The following is a 23,611-nucleotide window of genomic DNA, read 5'->3' on the forward strand; positions in this document are numbered from 1 at the left end:
CCACTTCTGGGGTGGGGCGCAGGGGCTGTGTACACACGGATTCATCGCCCGGTGCTGAGATGCGGCCACCTCTGGGGTGGGGCGCTGGGGCTGTGTACACACGGATTCCTCTTCCCTTGCTGGGATGCGGCCACCTCTGGGGTGGGGCGCTGGGGCTGTGTACACACGGATTCCTCGCCCGGTGCTCAGATGCAGCCACCTCTGGGGTGGGGCGCTGGGGCTGTGTACACACGGATTCCTCGCCCGGTGCTGAGATGCGGCTACCTCTGGGGTGGGGCGCAGGGGCTGTGTACACACGGATTCTTCGCCCGGTGCTGAGATGCAGCCACCTCTGGGGTGGGGCGCTGGGGCTGTGTACACACGGATTCTTCGCCCGGTGCTGAGATGCAGCCACCTCTGGGGTGGGGCACTGGGGCTGTCTACACACGGATTCCTCTTCCCTTGCCGAGATGCGGCCACTTCTGGGGTGGGGCGCTGGGCTGTGTATACATGGATTCCTCGCCCGGTGCTGGGATGCAGCCACCTCTGGGGTGGGGCGCTGGGGCTGTGTATACACGGATTCCTCTTCCCTTGCTGGGATGCAGCCACCTCTGGGGTGGGGCGCTGGGGCTGTGTACACACGGATTCTTCGCCCGGTGCTGAGATGCAGCCACCTCTGGGGTGGGGCGCTGGGGCTCTGTACACACGGATTCTTCGCCCGGTGCTGAGATGCGGCCACCTCTGGGGTGGGGCTCTGGGGCTGTGTACACACGGATTCTTCGCCCGGTGCTGAGATGCAGCCACCTCTGGGGTGGGGCGCTGGGGCTGTGTATACACAGATTCCTTTTACTTTGCCGAGATGCGGCCACCTCTGGGGTGGGGCACTGGGGCTGTGTACACACGGATTCCTCGCCCGGTGCTGGGATGCAGCCACCTCTGGGGTGGGGCGCTGGGGCTCTGTACACACGGATTCTTCGCCCGGTGCTGAGATGCGGCCACCTCTGGGGTGGGGCTCTGGGGCTGTGTACACACGGATTCCTCACCCGGTGCTGAGATGCGGCCACCTCTGGGGTGGGGCGCTGGGGCTGTGTACACACGGATTCCTCGCCCGGTGCCGAGATGCAGCCACCTCTGGGGTGGGGCGCTGGGGCTGTGTACACACAGATTCCTCTTCCCTTGCTGGGATGCAGCCACCTCTGGGGTGGGGCGCTGGGGCTGTGTACACACGGATTCCTCTTCCCTTGCTGGGATGCAGCCACCTCTGGGGTGGGGCGCTGGGGCTGTGTACACATGGATTCCTCGCCCGGTGCTGGGATGCAGCCACCTCTGGGGTGGGGCGCTGGGGCTGTGTACACACGGATTCCTCTTCCCTTGCTGAGATGCGGCCACCTCTGGGGTGGGGCGCTGGGGCTGTGAACACATGGATTCCTCGCCCGGTGCTGGGATGCAGCCACCTCTGGGGTGGGGCGCTGGGGCTGTGTACACACGGATTCCTCGCCCGGTGCCGAGATGTGGCCACTTCTGGGGTGGGGCGCTAGGGCTGTGTATACACGGATTCCTCTTCCCTTGCTGGGATGCAGCCACCTCTGGGGTGGGGCGCTGGGGCTGTGTACACTTTGGATTCCTTGCCGAGTGCTGAGATGCAGCCACCTCTGGGGTGGGGCGCTGGGGCTGTGTACACACGGATTCCTCACCCGGTGCTGAGATGCAGCCACCTCTGGGGTGGGGCGCTGGGGCTGTGTACACACGGATTCCTCGCCTGGTGCTGAGATGCGGCCACCTCTGGGGTGGGGCGCTGGGGCTGTGTACACACGGATTCCTCTTCCCTTGCTGGGATGCGGCCACCTCTGGGGTGGGGCGCTGGGGCTGTGTACACACGGATTCCTTGCCGAGTGCTGAGATGCAGCCACCTCTGGGGTGGGGCGCTGGGGCTGTGTACACACGGATTCCTCGCCCGGTGCCGAGATGCGGCCACCTCTGGGGTGTGGCGCTGGGGCTGTGTACACACGGATTCATCGCCCGGTGCTGAGATGCGGCCACCTCTGGGGTGGGGCGCTGGGGCTGTGTACACACGGATTCCTCGCCCGGTGCCGAGATGCGGCCACCTCTGGGGTGTGGCGCTGGGGCTGTGTACACACGGATTCATCGCCCGGTGCTGAGATGCAGCCACCTCTGGGGTGGGGCGCTGGGGCTGTGTACACACGGATTCCTCTTCCCTTGCTGGGATGCGGCCACCTCTGGGGTGGGGCGCTGGGGCTGTGTACACACGGATTCCTCTTCCCTTGCTGGGATGCGGCCACCTCTGGGGTGGGGCGCTGGGGCTGTGTACACACGGATTCCTCGCCCGGTGCTCAGATGCAGCCACCTCTGGGGTGGGGCGCTGGGGCTGTGTACACACAGATTCCTCGCCCGGTGCTGAGATGCAGCCACCTCTGGGGTGGGGCGCTGGGGCTGTGTACACACGGATTCCTCGCCCGGTGCCGAGATGTGGCCACTTCTGGGGTGGGGCGCTGGGGCTGTGTACACACGGATTCCTCGCCCGGTGCTGAGATGCAGCCACCTCTGGGGTGGGGCGCTGGGGCTGTCTACACATGGATTCCTCTTCCCTTGCTGGGATGCAGCCACCTCTGGGGTGGGGCGCTGGGGCTGTGTACACACGGATTCCTCTTCCCTTGCTGAGATGCGGCCACCTCTGGGGTGGGGCGCTGGGGCTGTGTACACACGGATTCCTCGCCCGGTGCCGAGATGCGGCCACCTCTGGGGTGGGGCGCTGGGGCTGTGTACACACGGATTCCTCTTCCCTTGCTGGGATGCAGCCACCTCTGGGGTGGGACGCTGGGGCTGTGTACACACGGATTCCTCTTCCCTTCCTGGGATGTGGCCACCTCTGGGGTGGGGCGCTGGGGCTGTGTACACACGGATTCCTCTTCCCTTGCTGAGATGTGGCCACCTCTGGGGTGGGGCGCTGGGGCTGTGTACACACGGATTCCTCGCCCGGTGCTGAGATGCAGCCACCTCTGGGGTGGGGCGATGGGGCTTTGTACACACGGATTCCTCTTCCCTTGCTGAGATGCGGCCACCTCTGGAGTGGGGCATTGGGGCTGTGTACACACGGATTCCTCGCCTGGTGCTGAGATGCGGCCACCTCTGGGGTGGGGCGCTGGGGCTGTGTACACACGGATTCCTCTTTCCTTGCTGAGATGCAGCCACCTCTGGGGTGGGGCGCTGGGGCTGTGTACACACGGATTCCTCTTCCCTTGCTGGGATGCAGCCACCTCTGGGGTGGGGCGCTGGGGCTGTGTACACACGGATTCCTTGCCCAGTGCTGGGATGCAGCCACCTCTGGGGTGGGGCACAGGGGCTGTGTACACACGGATTCCTCTTCCCTTGCTGGGATGCGGCCACCTCTGGGGTGGGGCGCTGGGGCTGTGTTCACACGGATTCCTCGCCTGGTGCTGAGATGCGGCCACCTCTGGGGTGGGGCGCTGGGGCTGTGTACACACGGATTCCTCTTCCCTTGCTGGGATGCAGCCACCTCTGGGGTGGGGCGCAGGGGCTGTGTACACACGGATTCATCGCCCGGTGCTGAGATGCAGCCACCTCTGGGGTGGGGCGCTGGGGCTGTGTACACACGGATTCCTCTTCCCTTGCTGGGATTCGGCCACCTCTGGGGTGTGGCGCTGGGGCTGTGTACACACGGATTCCTCGCCCGGTGCCGAGATGCGGCCACCTCTGGGGTGGGGCGCTGGGGCTGTGTACACACGGATTCCTCTTCCCTTGCTGGGATGCAGCCACCTCTGGGGTGGGGCGCTCGGGCTGTGTATAAACAGATTCCTCTTCCCTTGCTGAGATGCGGCCACCTCTGGGGTGGGGCGCTGGGGCTGTGTACACACGGATTCCTCGCCGAGTGCTGAGATGCGGCCACCTCTGGGGTGGGGCGCTGGGGCTGTGTACACACGGATTCCTCTTCCCTTGCTGAGATGTGGCCACCTCTGGGGTGGGGCGCTGGGGCTGTGTACACACGGATTCCTCTTCCCTTGCCGAGATGCGGCCACTTCTGGGGTGGGGCGCTGGGGCTGTGTACACACGGATTCCTCGCCCGGTGCTGAGATGCAGCCACCTCTGGGGTGGGGCGATGGGGCTGTGTACACACGGATTCCTCACCCGGTGCTGAGATGCGGCCACTTCTGGGGTGGGGCGCTAGGGCTGTGTATACACGGATTCCTCTTCCCTTGCTGGGATGCAGCCACCTCTGGGGTGGGGCGCTGGGGCTGTGTACACACGGATTCCTTGCCGAGTGCTGAGATGCAGCCACCTCTGGGGTGGGGCGCTGGGGCTGTGTACACACGGATTCCTCGCCTGGTGCTGAGATGCGGCCACCTCTGGGGTGGGGCGCTGGGGCTGTGTACACACGGATTCCTCTTCCCTTGCTGGGATGCGGCCACCTCTGGGGTGGGGCGCTGGGGCTGTGTACACACGGATTCCTTGCCGAGTGCTGAGATGCAGCCACCTCTGGGGTGGGGCGCTGGGGCTGTGTACACACGGATTCCTCGCCCGGTGCCGAGATGCGGCCACCTCTGGGGTGTGGCGCTGGGGCTGTGTACACACGGATTCCTCACCCGGTGCTGAGATGCGGCCACCTCTGGGGTGGGGCGCTGGGGCTGTGTATACACAGATTCCTTTTCCCTTGCCGAGATGCGGCCACTTCTGGGGTGGGGCGCAGGGGCTGTGTACACACGGATTCATCGCCCGGTGCTGAGATGCAGCCACCTCTGGGGTGGGGCGCTGGGGCTGTGTACACACGGATTCCTCTTCCCTTGCTGGGATGCGGCCACCTCTGGGGTGGGGCGCTGGGGCTGTGTACACACGGATTCCTCGCCCGGTGCTCAGATGCAGCCACCTCTGGGGTGGGGCGCTGGGGCTGTGTACACACGGATTCCTCTTCCCTTGCTGGGATGCAGCCACCTCTGGGGTGGGGCGCTGGGGCTGTGTACACACAGATTCCTCGCCCGGTGCTGAGATGCAGCCACCACTGGGGTGGGGCGCTGGGGCTGTGTACACACAGATTCCTCGCCCGGTGCTGAGATGTGGCCACTTCTGGGGCGGGGCGCTGGGGCTGTGTACACACGGATTCCTCTTCCCTTGCTGGGATTCGGCCACCTCTGGGGTGGGGCGCTGGGGCTGTGTACACATGGATTCCTCGCCCGGTGCTGGGATGCAGCCACCTCTGGGGTGGGGCGCTGGGGCTGTGTACACACGGATTCCTCGCCCGGTGCCGAGATGCGGCCACCTCTGGGGTGGGGCACTGGGGCTGTGTACACACGGATTCCTCTTCCCTTGCTGGGATGCAGCCACCTCTGGGGTGGGGCGCTCGGGCTGTGTATAGACAGATTCCTCTTCCCTTGCTGAGATGCGGCCACCTCTGGGGTGGGGCGCTGGGGCTGTGTACACACGGATTCCTCTTCCCTTGCTGGGATGCAGCCACCTCTGGGGTGGGGCGCTCGGGCTGTGTATACACAGATTCCTCTTCCCTTGCTGAGATGCGGCCACCTCTGGGGTGGGGCGCTGGGGCTGTGTACACACGGATTCCTCTTCCCTTGCTGGGATGCAGCCACCTCTGGGGTGGGGCGCTGGGGCTGTGTACACACGGATTCCTCTTCCCTTGCTGAGATGTGGCCACCTCTGGGGTGGGGCGCTGGGGCTGTGTACACACGGATTACTCTTCCCTTGCCGAGATGCGGCCACTTCTGGGGTGGGGCGCTGGGGCTGTGTACACACGGATTCCTCGCCCGGTGCTGAGATGCAGCCACCTCTGGGGTGGCGCGATGGGGCTGTGTACACACGGATTCCTCGCCTGGTGCTGAGATGCGGCCACCTCTGGGGTGGGGCTCTGGGGCTGTGTACACACGGATTCCTCTTCCCTTGCTGAGATGTGGCCACCTCTGTGGTGGGGCGCTGGGGCTGTGTACACACGGATTCCTCTTCCCTTGCCGAGATGCGGCCACTTCTGGGGTGGGGCGCTGGGGCTGTGTACACACGGATTCCTCGCCTGGTGCTGAGATGCGGCCACCTCTGGGGTGGGGCTCTGGGGCTGTGTACACACGGATTCCTCTTTCCTTGCTGAGATGCAGCCACCTCTGGGGTGGGGCGCTGGGGCTGTGTACACACGGATTCCTCTTCCCTTGCTGGGATGCAGCCACCTCTGGGGTGGGGCGCTGGGGCTGTGTACACACGGATTCCTTGCCCGGTGCTGGGATGCAGCCACCTCTGGGGTGGGGCACAGGGGCTGTGTACACACGGATTCCTCTTCCCTTGCTGGGATGCGGCCACCTCTGGGGTGGGGCGCTGGGGCTGTGTTCACACGGATTCCTCGCCTGGTGCTGAGATGCGGCCACCTCTGGGGTGGGGCGCTGGGGCTGTGTACACACGGATTCCTCTTCCCTTGCTGAGATGCGGCCACCTCTGAGGTGGGGCGCTGGGGCTGTGTACACACGGATTCCTCGCCTAGTGCTGAGATGCGGCCACCTCTGGGGTGGGGCGCTGGGGCTGTGTACACACGGATTCCTCGCCCGGTGCTCAGATGCAGCCACCTCTGGGGTGGGGCGCTGGGGCTGTGTACACACGGATTCCTCTTCCCTTGCTGAGATGCGGCCACCTCTGGGGTGTGGCGCTGGGGCTGTGTACACACGGATTCCTCTTCCCTTGCTGGGATGTAGCCACCTCTGGGGTGGGGCGCTCGGGCTGTGTATACACAGATTCCTCTTCCCTTGCTGAGATGCGGCCACCTCTGGGGTGGGGCGCTGGGGCTGTGTACACACGGATTCCTCTTCCCTTGCTGGGATGTAGCCACCTCTGGGGTGGGGCGCTCGGGCTGTGTATACACAGATTCCTCTTCCCTTGCTGGGATGCGGCCACCTCTGGGGTGGGGCGCTGGGGCTGTGTACACACGGATTCCTCTTCCCTTGCTGGGATGCAGCCACCTCTGGGGTGGGGCGCTGGGGCTGTGTACACACGGAGTCCTCACCCGGTGCTGAGATGCGGCCACCTCTGGGGTGGGGCGCTGGGGCTGTGTACACACGTATTCCTCGCCGAGTGCTGAGATGCGGCCACCTCTGGGGTGGGGCGCTGGGGCTGTGTACACACGGATTCCTCTTCCCTTGCTGAGATGTGGCCACCTCTGGGGTGGGGCGCTGGGGCTGTGTACACACGGATTCCTCGCCCGGTGCTGAGATGCAGCCACCTCTGGGGTGGGGCGATGGGGCTGTGTACACACGGATTCCTCTTCCCTTGCTGGGATGCAGCCACCTCTGGGGTGGGGCGCTGGGGCTGTGTACACACGGATTCCTCGCCCGGTGCTGAGATGCAGCCACCTCTGGGGTGGGGCGCTCGGGCTGTGTATACACAGATTCCTCTTCCCTTGCTGAGATGCGGCCACCTCTGGGGTGGGGCGCTGGGGCTGTGTACACACGGATTCCTCACCCTGGCTGGGATTCGGCCACCTCTGGGGCGGGGCGCTGGGGCTGTGTACACACGGATTCCTCGCCCGGTGCTGAGATGGCAGGGGCGGCAGGGACACCCACAGAGCAAGGCCCGTCCCCTCCAGCAGGGGGCAGAGAGAGCCCAGCCCAGAGCCTGCACCCGACACCTGCCTTCCGTGTCAAGGGGCGTGGTGGAGGCCTGTGATTGATGGGGTCTAAGCCCCACCCCCTGCTGGCAATCGGGTCGATAAGGACGAGGCCCGCAGCAAATCCTTTTGCATCCTTCCCAAAACCACAGGCTGGCTCCGAGCCAAGCGTCCGGGAGGAAGCAGGGTCTCTGCCGTTGCTCCCGTACACCCCTGTCCCGCGCTCGGTGGGCCTGGCTCTGGATGCTCCTGCCTGTGGTTGGAGCTGGTCCGAAATCGGGGATTATTTTCCTGCTGAAAAATTAGACGTTTTCCCCCCCTGAGTTTCGGCACTGAAATTGTTCTGGTTTTCCGACGGAAAATGCAAAATATCCTAGGAAAGGAGAGACTCGGCCTGCCAAAATACCCCGCAGTGTTCTCGTGGAGGGTTTCACGGAGTCACAGGTTGTGCCCACACTTGGGCCCCATGCGGTCCGTGGGGGGCACCCCCTTCAGTGAAACAGCCCTTCTCGGGGGTCCGCTCTCTCTCAGGGGTTGAGCCCCTCCGCCTCCTGGAGCCGCACCTCTCCGAGCCTCAGCACGCCTGTTTCTCGCCGTGGGCCCCCCTCTTCTGTCCCCCTCTGGCTGGAACCGGCTGGTCAGGTCACTGGGGTCCTCTCTCCGCAGCCCATTGTCCTCCCGCTGGCCAGAACCGGCTGCGACTCCCGAGCTGGGCCTCCCAGTCACCAGTCGCTGGGGTCTCCATTCTCCAGGCCATTGGCCGGGGTCCCAAGTTCCCTCGCCGGTCCTGTGTCCCAACAAACTCCCTCTCCCATCCCCTCGGTCAACCAGCAACACCCAGGGAAACTGAGTCCCACCCACTCGGCATGCAAACCATAGGAAAAACAAGGAAACTCCCCACTTCGTCACAGAGGGGGGAAAGTTTTGCTGGCCAATGATCCAGGAGCCCTACTTGTGGTTGACGGGCTGGACTGGGAATCAGAACGCCTGGGTTCGATTTCTGGTGCTGCCGCAGACTCGCTGCGTGACGGAGCGGGAGTCGCCGAAGGCAAGGCGGTCGAAAGCTGCTGTGTGATTGACCCACCCCAAGGGGGCTGAATACGAACTCGGAATCAGGGGTAGCCCTGTTAGTCTGTAGCCACAGAAACAAGGTGCCACCGGACTCCTCGTCTTTTTGAACACAAACTCGTCACTTTTGAAAACGGTGCCTTGAATTTGCGTGCCTCAGTTTCCCTCGGTGAAATGGGGAGAAATGACCCTTCCCTGCATTGCAGCGGGGCCGGTGAGGGTGGACCTCCAAATGCATGCAAGGAGCTGGCCCAGCCCAGCTCTCTAGGGACCGCGAGTGCACTAGTGGGCTTGGGCGGGAGGGAAGGCACGTTCGTTTTGAGTTTGCAAGGCAGCGACGGCAGGACGGGAGAGGAAGCGCAAACCCCTTGCCAGCTCGGGGGGAGGCAGGGACCGTTCACACCGGCACGGGGCTGGGGTTGGAACTTGTGGGCGCAATCTCTGTGTCTGTCTCCCCCCAGGCACGCCGGGACGCCCGCGTTTCCCAGCGTAAGACCCCCTGCACCGCAATGCAGCGGTGCCCACGCTAGGGGCTCCCTCTGTGGCTAATGCCGCTAGCGCCCACCAGAGCGGACCTACGGGAGAGGGGGCAGTTGTGGAGAGAACAGTGGGGGTGTGTCTGGGGAGGGGGCGGACCGTGCCCAGAAGGGGGCAATGGGGGACATCCTGGAGACGGTGGGGAGTGGGGGACGCATGTCCCAGAAGGTATGGGGCGTGTCTGGGAGGGCTAATGGGTCACATCCCAGAGAGGATGGGAGGACATATCTCAGAGAGTGTGGGGCATAGGTCTCGGGGCCGGTGGGGGGTGTCCTGGAGATGGTGGGGGTGCATGTCTGGAGGAGGGCAGTTGCGCCCATCCCAGAGAGCATGGTGGGGGGCGAGGGGGGGCGGTCAGTGGGGTGTGTCCCAGAGAGGCTGGGCGGGGATTGGGGTGCAAGTAATCTAGAGGGGCGGAACAGCCCCTCGGCCGCAGCCTGACCCACCTCTCTCCCCCGCAACCCGACAGAGCAAACGGCCCCAGGAAGCCATCGACGTGTGCACGGAGGCTCACCAGCGGGACCCACGCAACATCTTCATCCTGCGTGACAGGGCCGAGGCCTACATCCTCAACGAGGAGTTCCAGCGAGGTAGGGCGCGGCCGGCCGGAGGTCTTCGCCCGGCGGCCGGCCCGAGCGAGAGCAGCCCGGTCACCGGCCCTTCCTTTGGGGAACCTTCAGGAGACTGGAGCAGGGCCAGCTCGAGAGCCGGGCGCCCTCCCCGCATTCAACCCGTGCGGTCTCGCCCCGTCCTCCCAGCCACCCGCAAAGCTCTGGCCACAGCCCTCGGGGAAGGCTGGCAGGCGGTGCGGCCTAGCGGCTTGAGCAGTGCCCTGGGGGTCGGGGCTCCTGGGCTCTATCCCAGGCCGGGGACAGGAGTGGCGTCGAGGGGGTTAGAACGGGGCGGGTCTGGGAGTCGGGACTCCTGGGTCCTGTCCCAGCTCTGACAGGAAGGTGGGGTAGGGCCAGTGTGTCTGGGGGCATATCCTGGAGAGGGTGGGGGGGTGCATGTCTGGGAGCCAGGACTCCTGGGTTCTAGATCAGCTGGGAAGGGAAGGGGAGTGGTGTGGTGTATAGTGCGTTCGAGTGGGAGGGGTATTTTTGTCTATATTTTTCAATAGAAAATTTAAAAAGAAAAATTGGCAGAAATCGAGATGAAAACTGGTACCTCCTGGGTGATGTAGTTCTGGGGCTGGGGGCCCTTGTCGGACTACATAGCCCATGATGCTCTGCAGTCATCCCTTGCGGAGACAGGCGGGATCGCCTCCTGGGAACTGTAGTTCGGGTTCCTTATGAGTCTGGGGTGCCTGGTTAAAGGACATCTCCCACGGCCCACACCACAGTCTTCCAGATGGGCAGTGGGGCATGGCGGGAGCTGTACTGGGAGGTGTCCTGCTCCCCTCGTTCCCTCTGGGATGGGCCCCCGGGACAGACTCCGCCTTCCATGAGACCCCTCTGCCAGGGGCTCCCATGATGCACTGTTGCGGCTCAGCAAGAGGAGAGGCCACGGTGCATCGTGGGAGTGTACCTCATGCCCTCTGTTGGGCTGCATCTCTCACGATGCGCCATGACCGCCGCTTTTGGAGAGGCAGTGCCCAAGGGAACTCTGTGGCCGTGGTGCATCTTGGGAGCTGTAGTTCCCCGGGGGCAGCCCGGCCCACAGAGGAGAACCAGGCTCCCGAGGCGCCTGGACTACAAGCCCCAACAGCGGCGCGTGCCTGGCAGTCGGCCGCGACGGCTCTGGGCTGGTTCCTCGGCGAAGGGCGCCGTGCGGGAATTCGGGGCACGGCGTGAGGCAGCTCTGCTTGGTTCACAGCGGTGGAGGATTACCAGGAGGCCAAGGAGTTTGACGGGGAAAACGAGGAGGTGAAGGAGGGGCTGGAGAGAGCCCAGAAGCTGCTGAAGCAGTCAAAGAAACGGGACTACTACAAGATCCTGGGGATCCGGAGGTGGGTGTCATTTCCCAGGCGGGGGTTTGAACCAGCAGGATGGGATCTCCCCAGCCAGACCCCAGGGCTGCCCGGAGCCCTCAGGGGGCTTGTGGGACCCACCCCCCAACGGGAAGGCATTTGAGGAGCCCCGGGCCATGAGGAAGTGGGGATCGGTACGACGGAGCCCAGAGTTTCACTTCATTTCCAGTCTGAATTTTGTCCCGCTTCAACATCCAGCCGTTGGTTCTTCGACCTTTGTCTGCTAGATCAAAGAGCCCGGTTTTGGTGCCCCATGGAGGTCCTTCTAGCCTGCGATCAGGTCCCCTCCCGCTTCGCCTTCTCGGCGTTAGCCTAAACAGACTGAGCGGGCTATAAAGCGTGGAGGTTTTTCGGTCCTTTCATCATTCTTGCGGCCCTCCCCTCCGGTTTGTCGACGTCCTTGTGGAACTGGGGACCCCAGAACTGGACTCTCCGGTGGCCTGGCTAGTGTAGACAGGGCCCCTGCTTGGCCCATCCGCTGCCATGTTCTTACACCTCCTGCTTGGCCCCCACCCCCAGGAACGCCAACAAGCAGGAGATCATCAAGGCCTACCGGAAGCTGGCCCAGCAATGGCATCCCGACAACTTCCAGTCCGAGGACGAGAAGAAGGAGGCGGAGAAGAAGTTCATCGACATCGCAGCCGCTAAAGAGGTCCTGACAGACCCAGGTAAGGCCCGGCCGGGGGTGGACGAACAGACGGGCTGGTGCGTGGAGTGCCCGAGACTCACCCAAGAGCCCCTGGCATAGCTACCCTCCGAGGGCCACGTGGTCCCCCAGTGTCTCCGAGACTGGGCCCCTGTTTCCCACCGGGGCTCTCGGCACATCAGACTCCCGAGAGGGGCTTTTCCTGCTCAGGGAGCCCCAGAAACAGCGAAGCCAGGCAGAAGCCGTCAGTCACCTGGCACAGAGCGCCGGGCGGTGGTCGGGTTAGTGGGGACAAGCCAAGAAAGAGTTCCTATAGGCGGAGACACCCTCCCCGGAGAAATCGCATTCTCCTGGGGCCCCGTGTCGGTCTCTCTGTATGTTCTTGGTCCCCCCTTAGTCCCCAGACACACCCGGGTTGCCTCTCCTTTGGGGGTTGATGTCTGGCCACAGGTGCCCACTCCGGGCCTGGAGCATCCCCTTAGTGCCCTGGGAGAAGTGATCTCTTCCCAGCCAGTGGGGAGCAATGCCTAGTGGGTAGGCGCAGGTCCTAAACGTTACCCCGAATCCCCTGCTTCACCACGCCTTTCCCTTCCAGACATGCGGCAGAAGTTTGACTCCGGAGAGGACCCCTTGGACCCCGAGAACCAGCAAGGGGGGGGAGGGCACCCCCACCAGTGGCCTTTTGAGTTTAACCCCTTCGGCTCTGGCAATTTTCACTTCAAATTCCACTTCAATTAGCTCGGGGCGGGAGGAAGAGCTCCGGACTGCGCGTCGAGGGGAGACCGGGGCTGATGGTCTCTCCTGTAGACTCCTGCACGGGCCCCGGAGTCGCCTCCCACTCATCGTGTCAAATGTGTCCTGCCACGTTTCTTTCTGGGCTGGGAACGGGGGCATTTACTTTCCCCGTGACCTGCAGAGAGGTAGAGAATGAGATGGTTTTGCCGCCTCTCTATGGTGTCTCAAGAAGACCTGCGAGGATCTCTCTTTCTATGCTGAATTTCCCGGAGAACTAATTGGATTCTCTCCGTCTGTGCATCCCATCTTCGGCCCTGGAGCGAGACATGCACCTAGCCCCCCATGCTTTCCCTTCATCCAGCTGGGCATCAGTTTGAATTCCGATCCTCTCAATCTCTTCTCGTCTGTGGTGTGCGACGGCTAACGCCCAAGGCACGCTTAGGAGAAAAGCGGTCTGCGCTGAAGGTTCGGCGCGAGGGTTGATTGGAAATTGCCCATCAAAAGGAGAATTATTGGCCCCGGGCGTGACTGGGGTGTCTGCCACAGGGAAACTTTTTGGGAAATGCGTCGGCCTTTGGTTGGAAAAACAAACGCATGCCTCAAAAATGAAAAATTTTCAATTTGGACTCATGGGAGTTGTCATTCAGGGGGCTTCATGCCTCCTGTGGGCTTGGCCTGCCTCTCCAGTAATGCAGCAGGGGCTCCCATACTGCACGGAGGCAGTGGTGCATCATGGGAGATGTAGTCCAGCCAGGGCATCTGGGCTACAGACCAGAAAGGGGGCACGAGGTGCCCGAACTACATCCCCCATGAAGATGTCAGCACGTCCGAGTCAAAAATCGGTCGGCTTTTGAATTTTCGCTAGGAAATTGAAATTGTCCTGCAGGAAAATTGAGACAAAACCACTTTTTTATTTCTTCATTTTTTTTTTGAGATTTTTCTTATACCCGTCTCCCTTTTTTCCAAGCCCACCCCCATCACGTCATCGGGGGGGCTGAGAGAGCACGGGACCCCCAGAGCCGACCTCCAAGGAGCCCTGTAAAGCAAGTGAAAGCCAGCCAGCCATTTCTGCTCGATGTGTGTGGTTTACAAACCAATCAGAGTCCCTTGGGGGAAAAATATGTGCTGAATTATTTATTAGTATTTTTTTAATGAACCAAAAAAAGCCTTTTGTCCCCCTAAGAAAATCTCCCTTGCACAGGGATGAGCTCTTGGTGAAAACTCACCCAAATTCCTGGAAAACCGGCTCTTTCCTGATATATTTTTCACAGAGAAACAAAATTTGTTTCCCCGTCTTGGCAAAACCCCTCCCAGGCCTTTGCATAGCTAAAAAAGACCTAGCCCCGCTAATGTTTCCCTTTTTCACATCCCTTTCGGTGGGCTAAGTGGTTCTTTACTCCTGGCTGTACGAGGACTCTGTTAATTTCTGTCAGGGCTGATGAAAGGCCAAGCAGGAATTTTAATTCGGTTAACGATCATTCCCACCCTCCGTGCTGCTTGCTCCCGCCCCCCTCTGGCTGGTAACGGTGCAGTCGGTCCCGCTGATGTTTTATAACTGACCTGGATTTATTTTCTCCCCCGTTGGCTCTTTTAGAGATACGATTTTTAACATTGATTTCTTTTCAGGAGTGGGTTGTAATCATTGCACAGGCAAGGGGTGGCAGGCGCCGCCCCCGAGGTTGGGATTAAAGTTCATATTGCAAACAGGGTCCCATTTTCCCTTTCCCTCTTTGGGCTCAGGCCTGCTCGAGCTGGGATGAAAGAGGAGGAACGGAGGTTTGCTTCTTTATGGAGGCCTGAAGGGGTTAACTTTGGTAATCTTAGTCGCCTCCGGGCTCTGGTGTCTTTTTCCTGCAAGGAGGTGGGGAGGTGTGATGCTGGTTGTGACTTTCTGGCTCTGCCTGGCCCAGGGGGAAGGGTAGCTCTTTAACGCCGAGAACTTTTCTCCCACCTGTGTGTTAGGCCTTTGAGTTAGTCGTTGGCATGAAACAGGCCTGCCCCCCTCCCAAGTACGGGGTTAGAGGCCCTGACCAAGATCTGCAAACGGGGCCGGGGGGACCTCTGGCATTTAGTGCATGAGCAGAGCCCTGGGCACAAAGAACATTTGGGGTCGCACCTCCTGCTCCTCGTCTTCCCCCCCCCCCAGACCCCACCCCTGGCCAGGCCGGGGAGCCCCGCACTCTCCCCTGGCCTGGGGGGGCCAGGCATGTGAGCTGGAGCTCCCTGGGCAGCTCTTACCAGCACTGGGCCAGGGGGCAGGACCACAGTTCCCCGCCCCCCCCCCCCAATTCTACCCAGGGGCCGGCGCTCCCGCAAATCAGCCGGGGCCCGGGCCTTACTCATCCCCGTGCCCCAGCCGGTCCTGCCCAAGCTCCAAGCCGCACCCCTGTCATTGCTCCCGCAGCAGTCCCGGCTTACCGTAGCTCCCCACCGTATTCACCAGCTGGGGCTCCGGCCTCCCCCCCAGGGAACACTGGGCCTTTGCGTTCAAACACCTTTATTTTGTACAAAACAGGCGGGAAAGTCTGGCTCTGCACGTCCGCCTCTCCCCGGCCCCCCGCGAGCTCCAGGCGGCCGAAGAGCCCGGTGCCGAGTTTGCGGCAGACTCCAGCCGCCTCTGCGCCTCCTGGAACGGCCCAGCCCCACGGCGCGCGACCAGGGCGGGGAAGGCCGCCCTCGCTTCCCGGTGGGACCGAGCCGCTCCCCTCCAAGCCGGTCCGCCGGCAGCGCTGGGCCCCCGCGGGTTTTCAAGCTGGTGGGGGAAATGATCAACACGCCCACCCCACCCCACCCCCGGGAAATCGCAGCCACGTTCCGGAGCCGAGCGGTTGCCGATCGAGTTCATCGAAAACGCCAGCGTCTCCCCGTTTTGTCTCCGCTTGGACTTGAACGAGAATCGGCCTTTCCAGCCAAAACCGTGGAACTTCCCCCTTTTGACGTTTTCTGACCCTCTTTAAAAAAACAAAAATCCCCCCTGTCCCCCCCCCCCCCCAAAAAAAACCCAGGGCAATGAAGCGGAACCGACCCCTTCCCCAAACAGTTTTGTTTTCCGTGCGTCGGCCTTTTCCCATGGGGAAAAAAAATCTCATTGAAAAATTCCTCTTTGCACCGGGAAGCGCGAATCTAGACTCATGCTTCAGGGCTTCACGGGGTTGCCGCTAGGGTCAGGAAGGTTCCCGGCCCAGCCCCCACTCCACCTCCCGCTGTGCCCAGTGAGCCAGGTGCATCTTGGTCCTGTCCCCCCAACTTTCTCCGAGGCAGCAGGGATGGGCCACAGCTGCAGATGAGACACTGGCCCGAAACCCCTCTTTCCAGCTGCCTGGCTGCTCCCATGCTCCGGGTCCAAGCGATCACGGGCTTTGGGGTCAGGAAGGATTTCCCCCCCTAGTCAGATGAGCAGGGACATTGTGGGGGGGGGGGGGGTTGGGGGTTGTTTTTTCTTTTTGTCTTCCGCTGCTCGCCCCCTCGGATCCTGGCGTGGCGACCGACCGGAGTCTTCTGGCCTGGCAAGTCGTCAAACGGTCCTGCCCCTCTCCGGTTCCCGGGGCTCAGCCAGGCGCCGGGGGCGGCGGAGTCCGGTGCAGGGTGGGAGAGGGGGAGGGGGACTTGCGGTGGGTGGGTGTCGTCCCCCCCCCCGTCCCCACCCCTAGACGTAGGCGTTCTTGCCGTATTGCCCGCCGGTGCTGGCGTCGGACCCTCTCCGCAGGCGACTGGGGCCGGCCTTGGGGAGGGCGTAGTGGAAACTGGTGGGACACAACGGGGAGGGCTGGGGTCACACGCACGCCCAGCCGGAGTCCTGGGGGCCACCAGGCCCGGGCTGGGGGGAGCTCCCCCCACCCCTCCTCTGCTGCAGGGCAAGGGCCCTGCCCCGGGATCACAGGGCCCTGCCCCGGGATCACAAGGCCCTGCCCCGGGATCACAGGGCCCTGCCCCGGGATCACAGGACCCTGCCCCGGGATCACAGGGCCCTGCCCCGGGATCACAAGGCCCTGCCCCGGGATCACAGGGCCCTGCCCCGGGATCACAAGGCCCTGCCCCGGGATCACAGGGCCCTGCCCCGGGATCACAGGACCCTGCCCCGGGATCACAGGGCCCTGCCCCGGGATCACAGGGCCCTGCCCCGGGATCACAAGACCCTGCCCCGGGATCACAAGACCCTGCCCCGGGATCACAGGGCCCTGCCCACCGTTACCTCTTGTCCTGCGAGGACGGGGTGCAGCAGGACCCCAGGAGGCAGCCGCCCCCGACGATGGCCAGCAGGGACCCGCTCCAGCCCACGTACAGCGCCGGGCCGATCTCGTACCTGCAGGGCGGAGAGACCGGGGGCAGGGGGGTCAGGGCCGTGGGGCGGGATCCCCCCCCTGCTGCCCCCCAGGCCAGCCCAGCCCAGCCCGCCGGACTCACTTGGTGCCGGGGAAGAGGGGGTCGAAGAAGTCGCGGGTGATGTTGAAGGCGTACCAGGAGAGCGCCACCATCCCGCACAGCCCTGGGGGGGAGAGGGGAGACGTGAGCGCCTCGGGGGGCGGGCCCGCGACCCCCACCGCCCCGGTGCACAGCACCGGGGCTGTTCCCTCCCGCCAGGGCCCAGCGGGGGCAGAGCCAAGGCACCCCACCATGGGGCTGTTCCCTCCCCCCAGGACCCCTCGGGGGCGGATCGGGGACGTGGCCAGAGCACCCCACATTGGGGCTATTCCCTGCCCCCCAGGGCCTATCGGGGGCATAGCCGGAGCACCCCACCCTGGGGCTGTTCCCTCCCCCTCGGGCCCATCGGGGGCGAAGCGGGGACCTGACCAGAGCTCCCCACATTGGGGCTATTCCCTGTCCCCCAGGGCCCATCGGGGGTGGATCGGGGACATGGCCAGAGCACCCCACATTGGGGCTATTCCCTGCCCCCCAGGGCCCATAGGGGGCAGAGCGGGGGCATGGCCAAGGCACCCCACCCTGGGGCTGTTCCAGGGCCCGTGGGGGCGGACCGGGGGCATGGCCAAGGCACCCCGCGCTGGGGCTGTTCCCTGCCCCCCAGGGGGCGGATCGGGGGCACTGCAAGGCGCTCACCCCCCAGGATGAACATGCAGCCCCCAGCGGCCGCCATCTTCCCCTTGACTGCGGGGTTCCCGTTCGCCACCTTGGTGCACTTCATCCCCACCACGCTGCAGACGATGGCCAGGAAGCCGAAGAGCAGGGCTGTGATCATCAGGGCTCGGCAGGCCTGCAGGTAGCCTGGGGGGGGGGAGTACAAGGAGGGGGGGGGCTGAATAGCTGAGAAGTTGTGCATTGCCCCCCCCCCGGCCCTGGGTCTTGGAGAGGGGAGACCCACGGGGCTTCGGGCCAACCCGAACTCTTTGCAACTGAGCAGCGGAAAGCGCCGCGGAAGAGCGAGACCTCCGCGTGCCTCAGTTTCCCCATCTACAATGGGACTCGGGGGATTCGCCCCCTACCTGACAGGGTCAATACAACCAGGACGGGGGCGGCGGGGGGGGGCGCTCAGGTATCTACGCCAGACCGGGGTAAAAAAACCCGCATGCCACCCAGATCCCTGTGGACCCGGCGCGGGAAGCGGGGTTCACACGGTCCAGACGCCGGTTCGGTGGCTTCATGTGAGCGCGACCCGCCTCGCCGGTGGGTCTCGGCGGGCATCGGGGGCCCCCGCTGGCCCGGGCGCCGCCCAGATCCCCCGAGAGCCGGGCCCTGTTGGCCTGGATCCTGCCTAGACCTGAACCCAGAACCGGGCCGCAAATGCGATGTGGACTCGGCCACACGGCGCCGGCGCAGGGACCCGACCGGGGACGGTTCCCGTCGGAGCGGCCCACGGGGCGGGGAAGCGGTGGTCGGTTGGGACGGGCCCCGGTGGGGAGCTGCGCTCTCCCCCCACTCAGGGGGCAAATCCACTGAACTTCACAACATGACCCCCCCCCCAACCCACCGGCCCCCACTCCTGGGTTCTCTCCCCGGCTCCGGGAGGGGAGTGGGGGCTGGTGGGTAAGAGCAGGGGGGGCTGGGAGCCAGGATTCCTGGGTTGTCTCCCCGGCTCCGGGAGGGGAGTGGGGGCTGGTGGGTAAGAGCAGGGGGGGCTGGGAGCCAGGACTCCTGGGTTCTCTCCCCGGCTCCGGGAGGGGAGTGGGAGCTGGTGGGTCAGAGCAGGGGGGGCTGGGAGCCAGGACTCCTGGGTTCTCTGCCCGGCTCTGGGAGGGGAGTGGGGGCTGGTGGGTCAGAGCAGGGGGCGCTGGGAGCCAGGACTCCTGAGTTCTCCCCCTGGCTCTGGGAGGGGAGTGGGGGCTGGTGGGTTAGATCAGGGGGGCTGGGAGCCGGGACTCCTGGGTTCTCTCCCTGGCTCTGGGAGGGGAGTGGGGGCTGGTGGGTCAGAGCAGGGGGCGCTGGGAGCCAGGACTCCTGAGTTCTCCCCCTGGCTCTGGGAGGGGAGTGGGGGCTGGTGGGTTAGAGCAGGGGGGGGCTGGGAGCCAGGACTCCTGGGTTCTCTCCCCAGCTCTGGGAGGGGACTGGGGGCTGGTGGGTCAGAGCAGGGGGGGCTGGGAGCCGGGACTCCTTGGTTCTCTCCCCGGCTCTGGGAGGGGAGTGGGGGCTGGTGGGTTAGATCAGGGGGGCTGGGAGCCAGGATTCCTGGGTTCTCTCCCATCTGTGGGGTCGGGGGGACCCTGTTTGGACGCAAAATGTAACTCTTACCACCCTGAGCACATCTGCCAACCCCCCGCCCAGGGTCCAGACGCCTGGCAGCGGGTGTGAGGGCAGGGGATGCCCAGCGGGCACCAAGCCCCAAGGCGTCGGGAGCTTCCACCCCCCTTGGGACACCTGCCAGGGCCCGGGGCCTGCGGCCAGGCTCCCGGCGTTCGCCCTGGCGCCGGGGCTGAGCCGTGCGCGCCTGGCTGGGGAGTGGGCACCGGCCCAGGGCACCTCACCAGCCCGGCTGGCGACCCCTACCCAGCCCGGCTGGCGACCCCTACCCAGCCCGGCTGGCGACCCCTAGGGGCTTTCTTTCCGTTCAGCTCTTAAGTGTCCAGCCCCACTGCACGGAGGGGGAAACTCAGGCAGGGGGGAGCCTATGGCAGGAGTACAGATAGAACCCAGGAGTCCTGGTTCCCAACCCCACCCCCACCCCCGCTCTAACCACCAGCCCCTACTCCCCGCCTGGAGCCAGGGAGAGAACCCAGGAGTCCTGGCTCCCAAGCTACCTCCACCCCAATCCTCTAGGCGCGTTTCCACCTTGGGCTGAGATACTCCCGGGGAGGGGGCGGGGGGCAGAGACTCAGCCCCTCTCCCCGATTTACTATCTGCTTGGGCAGCTGTCAGGAGGCGCAGGGGGCCCACAGGGGGTGGGGGAGGTCCCGGCTCTGCAGGGGGGGGCCTCCGGTCCCGGGGCGCACGGGGAGGGGAGGGGGGTCCCGGCTGTGCAGAGGGGAGCCGCCGGGCCCAGGGCGCACGGGGAGGGGAGGGAAGCGGGGTCCCGGCTCTGCGGGGTGGGGGGCTCCGGCTCTGCAGGGGGACTCCGGGGCGCACGGGGAGGGGAGGGGAGTCCCGACTCTGCAGGGGGGGAGCTCCGGTCCCGGGGCGCACGGGGAGGGGAGGGGAGTCCCGACTCTGCAGGGGGGGGGCTCCTGTCCCGGGGCGCACGGGGAGGGGAGGGGAGGGGGTCCCGGCTCTGCAGGGGGGGGCCTCCGGTCCCGGGGCGCACGGGGAGGGGAGGGGGGTCCCGGCTGTGCAGAGGGGAGCCTCCGGGCCCAGGGCGCACGGGGAGGGGAGGGGAGGGGGTCCCGGCTCTGCAGGGGGGGAGCTCCGGTCCCGGGGCTGCCGGGGAGGGGAGCGGGGTCCCGGCTCTGCGGGGTGGGGGGCTCCGGCTCTGCAGGGGGACTACGGGGCGCACGGGGAGGGGAGTCCCGACTCTGCAGGGGGGGAGCTCCGGTCCCGGGGCTGCCGGGGAGGGGAGCGGGGTCCCGGCTCTGCGGGGGGGGAGCTCCGGGCCCGGGGCGCACGGGGAGGGGAGCGGGGTCCCGGCTCTGCGGGGGGGGAGCTCCGGACCCGGGGCGCACGGGGAGGGGAGCGGGGTCCCGGCTCTGCGGGGGGACTCCGGGGCGCACCGGGAGGGGAGGGGAGGGGGTCCCGGCTCTGCAGGGGGGGAGCTCCGGTCCCGGGGCTGCCGGGGAGGGGACCGGGGTCCCGGCTCTGCGGGGTGGGGGGCTCCGGGGCGCAGAGGGCGGGGCGGGGGGGTCCCCGTTACCGGTCACCCCCAGCATGGAGGGGAAGCCCCAGCAGTTGTAGACGCCGGTGGAGTCGGTGGCGCAGCTCTGCCAGAGGTTCTCGAAGAGGGTGGAGGTGGTGATCACGTTGCCCTCCACCGTGGACACCCGCCAGTAGCTGTTGGGCAGCGTCACCCCCAGCAGCGCCCAGCCAAAGGAGCCCAGGAAGAAGCCCCCGGCCTCCACCGCCGCGGCCATGGCGCGCCCAGGGCGCACGGGGAGCAGGAGCGCACAGGGCAGGGGCGCACGGGGACTGGGGCGAGCGGCGGATGGCTCAGCCCGGAGCCGCCAGCCGGGTAAAACCAGAGGCGGCCTCTTGACGTCAGGGCGGGATAACGGGGCCGAGCAGCGGCTAACGGGGCGGGGTAGGTGCGTGAGTTGGGCATGGGGGGTAGGGGACGGGTTTGCGCACCCTCTGCGTGGATCTCTGGCTCTCGCTGGGTGTGGGCGACCCCCCTCCCCCAGCTATGAACGTGAGCCAGGGAGAGAACCCAGGAGTCCTGGCTCCCAAGCTACCTCCACCCCAATCCTCTAGGCCTTACTTAAGAGCGTTTCCAGTTTGGGCCGAGATACTCCCGGGGCGGGGGCGGGGGGCAGAGTCTCAGCCCCTCTCCCCGATTTACTATCTGCTTGGGCAGCTGTCAGGAGGCGCCCGGGGCCCACAGGGGGTGGTCCCGGCTTTGCAGGGGGGCTCCGGGCCCAGGGCGCACGGGGAGGAGAGGGGGGTCCCGGCTCTGCGGGGGGGGCTCCGGGCCCAGGGCGCACGGGGAGGAGAGGGGGGTCCCGGCTCTGCAGCGGGGGGGGGGCTCCGGGGCGCAGAGGGCAGGGCGGGGCGGGGGGGGTCCCCGTTACCGGTCAGCCCCAGCATGGAGGGGAAGTCCCTGCAGTTGTAGACGCCGGTGGAGTCGGTGGCGCAGCTCTGCCAGAGGTTCTCGAAGAGGGTGGAGGTGGTGATCACGTTGCCCTCCACCGTGGACACCCGCCAGTAGCTGTTGGGCAGCGTCACCCCCAGCAGCGCCCAGCCAAAGGAGCCCAGGAAGAAGCCCCCGGCCTCCACCGCCGCGGCCATGGCGCGCCCAGGGCGCACGGGGAGCAGGAGCGCACGGGCAGGGGCGCACGGGGACTGGGGCGAGCGGCGGATGGCTCAGCCCCGAGCGGCCAGCCGAGTAAAACCAGAGGCGGCCTCTTGACGTCAGGGCGGGATAACGGGGCCGAGCAACGGCTAACGGGGCGGGGTAGGTGTGAGAGTTGGGCCTGGGGGGCGGGTTTGCGCACCGTCTGCGTGGATCTCTGGCTCGCTGTGTGTGGGCGTCTCCCCTCCCCCCAGCTATGAACGTGACTCAGGCCTCTCCTAGAGCTGGGGAGAGAACCCAGGAGTCCTGGCTCCCAGCCCCCTCTGCTCTGACCCTCTAGATTCGACTCCATTCCCCTCCCAGAGCCAGGGAGAGAACCCAGGAGTCCTGGCTCCCAGCCCCCTCTGCTCTGACCCTCTAGATTCGACTCCATTCCCCTCCCAGAGCCAGGGAGAGAACCCAGGAGTCCTGGCTCCCAGCTTGCCTGACCTAGGTGATCACATGCCACAGCATGATCCCCGCTTCCCGCCCCCCCCCCCCGGAGCCTGATCCCACAGCATCCCATCCATCCCTCTCGCAGGTCAAGTTGATCTTCATCCAGGCTGTAATGGGCTTGAGTCTGGCCCCTTTGACTCCAGCCCACTGAGCTCCATCGGTCACAGCTCATTCCCAAACTACCCCGCCAGGAGCTGCGGCCTCTCGCCAGCCTCCAGCATGGCCCCCGTGCAAGGAAACCCCTTTCTCTTTGCGCCAGGCTCCTAGGAACCTGCCCCCGAGGGCAGCCCCTTCTGGGGTGGAGTGCAAAATCTGTGGCCGAGGGCGGAAGGAGCGGGACAGGCTTGCTCCTGCAGGGAGAGCCGGGAGGCACACTCCCTTGCGATAGCCAAGGACACGATAAGCTTCTCTCGGGCTGCGTTCCAGACTGGCATAGACCCCGAGCGCACGCTCCCCTTTCTGTTGACGCCCGCCACTCAGGGAATACCCACCTTTCCTCTTGGGAGGCCGCCAGCACCGGACGAGGAGCGGTGGGCTGGGCAGCGGTCTCCCCCGGATGCAGAGTTGGAAAGGGGCTGGTGCATTGCACAATCCCCGAGGCATACGCTTGGCTTGGCAAGGGCAACAGGACGCTAGGTTCTGGGCCGTGACAAAGGGCGATTTCTCAGAGCCAGTGCCAACCGCCGGCAGCTGAGTCTGCCCGGGTTCAGCCAGAGAATAAGAGGCAGTTGATCCCGACGGGGAGGCGGTTAGCCATCAGAGGGTGTCACGCATTTGTGTGCAACCTATTGGAAAAACAAGAAAATCCCCCACTTCGTCACGGCGGCATTTATTTCTCCAACCCTCCCGAATCAAGCCCCCGTCCAATCCATATTTCTCCCGAAACCTGGCACTGCTCAGAGGCAAGACGCCTTTATGCCGGCCTGGGCCCAGAGAGTTTTCCCAGCCTTCCTCCTCTGAACTGGACAAAGGCCAGAGGAGACGCCAATGCCTGCCTCGGTTGCCCTGGGTCTCTCCAGCCTGGCAGGGGTTACCCGAACGTAGCAGTGCCCAGCTAACCAGAGGGCAGAGCAGGCCGCTGCTGCCTTTCCCACCCACTTGATTGCCCATCGAGGTGGGGGCAGGGACAGCTCAGTGGTTTGGGCATTGGCCTGCTAAACCCAGGGTTGTGAGTTCAATCCTTGAGGGGGCCATTTGGGGCCTGGCACTGCAGGGGGTTGGGCTAGACGACCTCCT

The 23,611-nt window shown here is 65.1% G+C and overlaps 2 protein-coding genes across 3 annotated transcripts in view; one reads left to right on the plus strand and one right to left on the minus strand.

Annotated features, from left to right (window-relative positions):
* Positions 1-14,267, plus strand: part of LOC311514120 (dnaJ homolog subfamily C member 3-like) — a 28,311-nt gene extending 14,044 nt beyond the window's left edge. The window contains exons 9-12 of the mRNA XM_084616518.1: positions 9,678-9,798; positions 11,024-11,156; positions 11,697-11,845; positions 12,419-14,267. Coding sequence (XP_084472644.1) covers positions 9,678-9,798; positions 11,024-11,156; positions 11,697-11,845; positions 12,419-12,561 — 546 coding nt within the window. The 3' untranslated portion in view covers positions 12,562-14,267. The remainder of the gene's footprint in view (positions 1-9,677; positions 9,799-11,023; positions 11,157-11,696; positions 11,846-12,418) is intronic.
* Positions 14,268-14,859: 592 nt separating this feature from the next.
* CLDN15 (claudin 15) lies at positions 14,860-22,016 on the minus strand. 2 transcript variants are annotated; one of them, XM_084616556.1, is made up of 5 exons: positions 21,660-22,016; positions 17,614-17,778; positions 16,963-17,044; positions 16,751-16,861; positions 14,860-16,301 (listed from the first exon to the last, which is right to left on the minus strand). In XM_084616556.1, the coding sequence occupies exons 1-5, from the start codon at positions 21,874-21,876 to the stop codon at positions 16,205-16,207; spliced, it is 672 nt and encodes a 223-aa protein (XP_084472682.1). In that variant the 5' UTR covers positions 21,877-22,016; the 3' UTR covers positions 14,860-16,204. The 2 variants fall into 2 exon arrangements, with proteins under 2 accessions (XP_084472682.1, XP_084472681.1); XM_084616555.1 differs by lacking the exon at positions 21,660-22,016 and adding an exon at positions 20,789-21,136 and having other exon boundaries at positions 14,861-16,301.
* Between the last annotated feature and the right edge of the window lie 1,595 nt (positions 22,017-23,611).

The sequence above is a fragment of the Lepidochelys olivacea genome, assembly GCF_965140295.1.
Source record: "Lepidochelys olivacea isolate rLepOli2 genome assembly, chromosome: 28".
NCBI classification, from domain to species: Eukaryota; Metazoa; Chordata; order Testudines; family Cheloniidae; genus Lepidochelys; species Lepidochelys olivacea.

What these genes read in the sequence shown, in the direction of transcription:
- CLDN15 (XM_084616556.1), bottom strand. Translation starts at nt 21,876, where the DNA reads ATGGCCGCGGCGGTGGAGGCCGGGGGCTTCTTCCTGGGCTCCTTTGGC. An exon ending in CCCCTCTTCCCCGGCACCAA is followed by an intron (nt 16,862 to 16,962) that starts GTGAGTCCGGCG and finishes TCCGCCCTGCAG; the next exon opens with GTACGAGATCGGCCCGGCGC. An exon ending in CCGTCCTCGCAGGACAAGAG is followed by an intron (nt 16,302 to 16,750) that starts GTAACGGTGGGC and finishes GTGTCCCACCAG; the next exon opens with TTTCCACTACGCCCTCCCCA.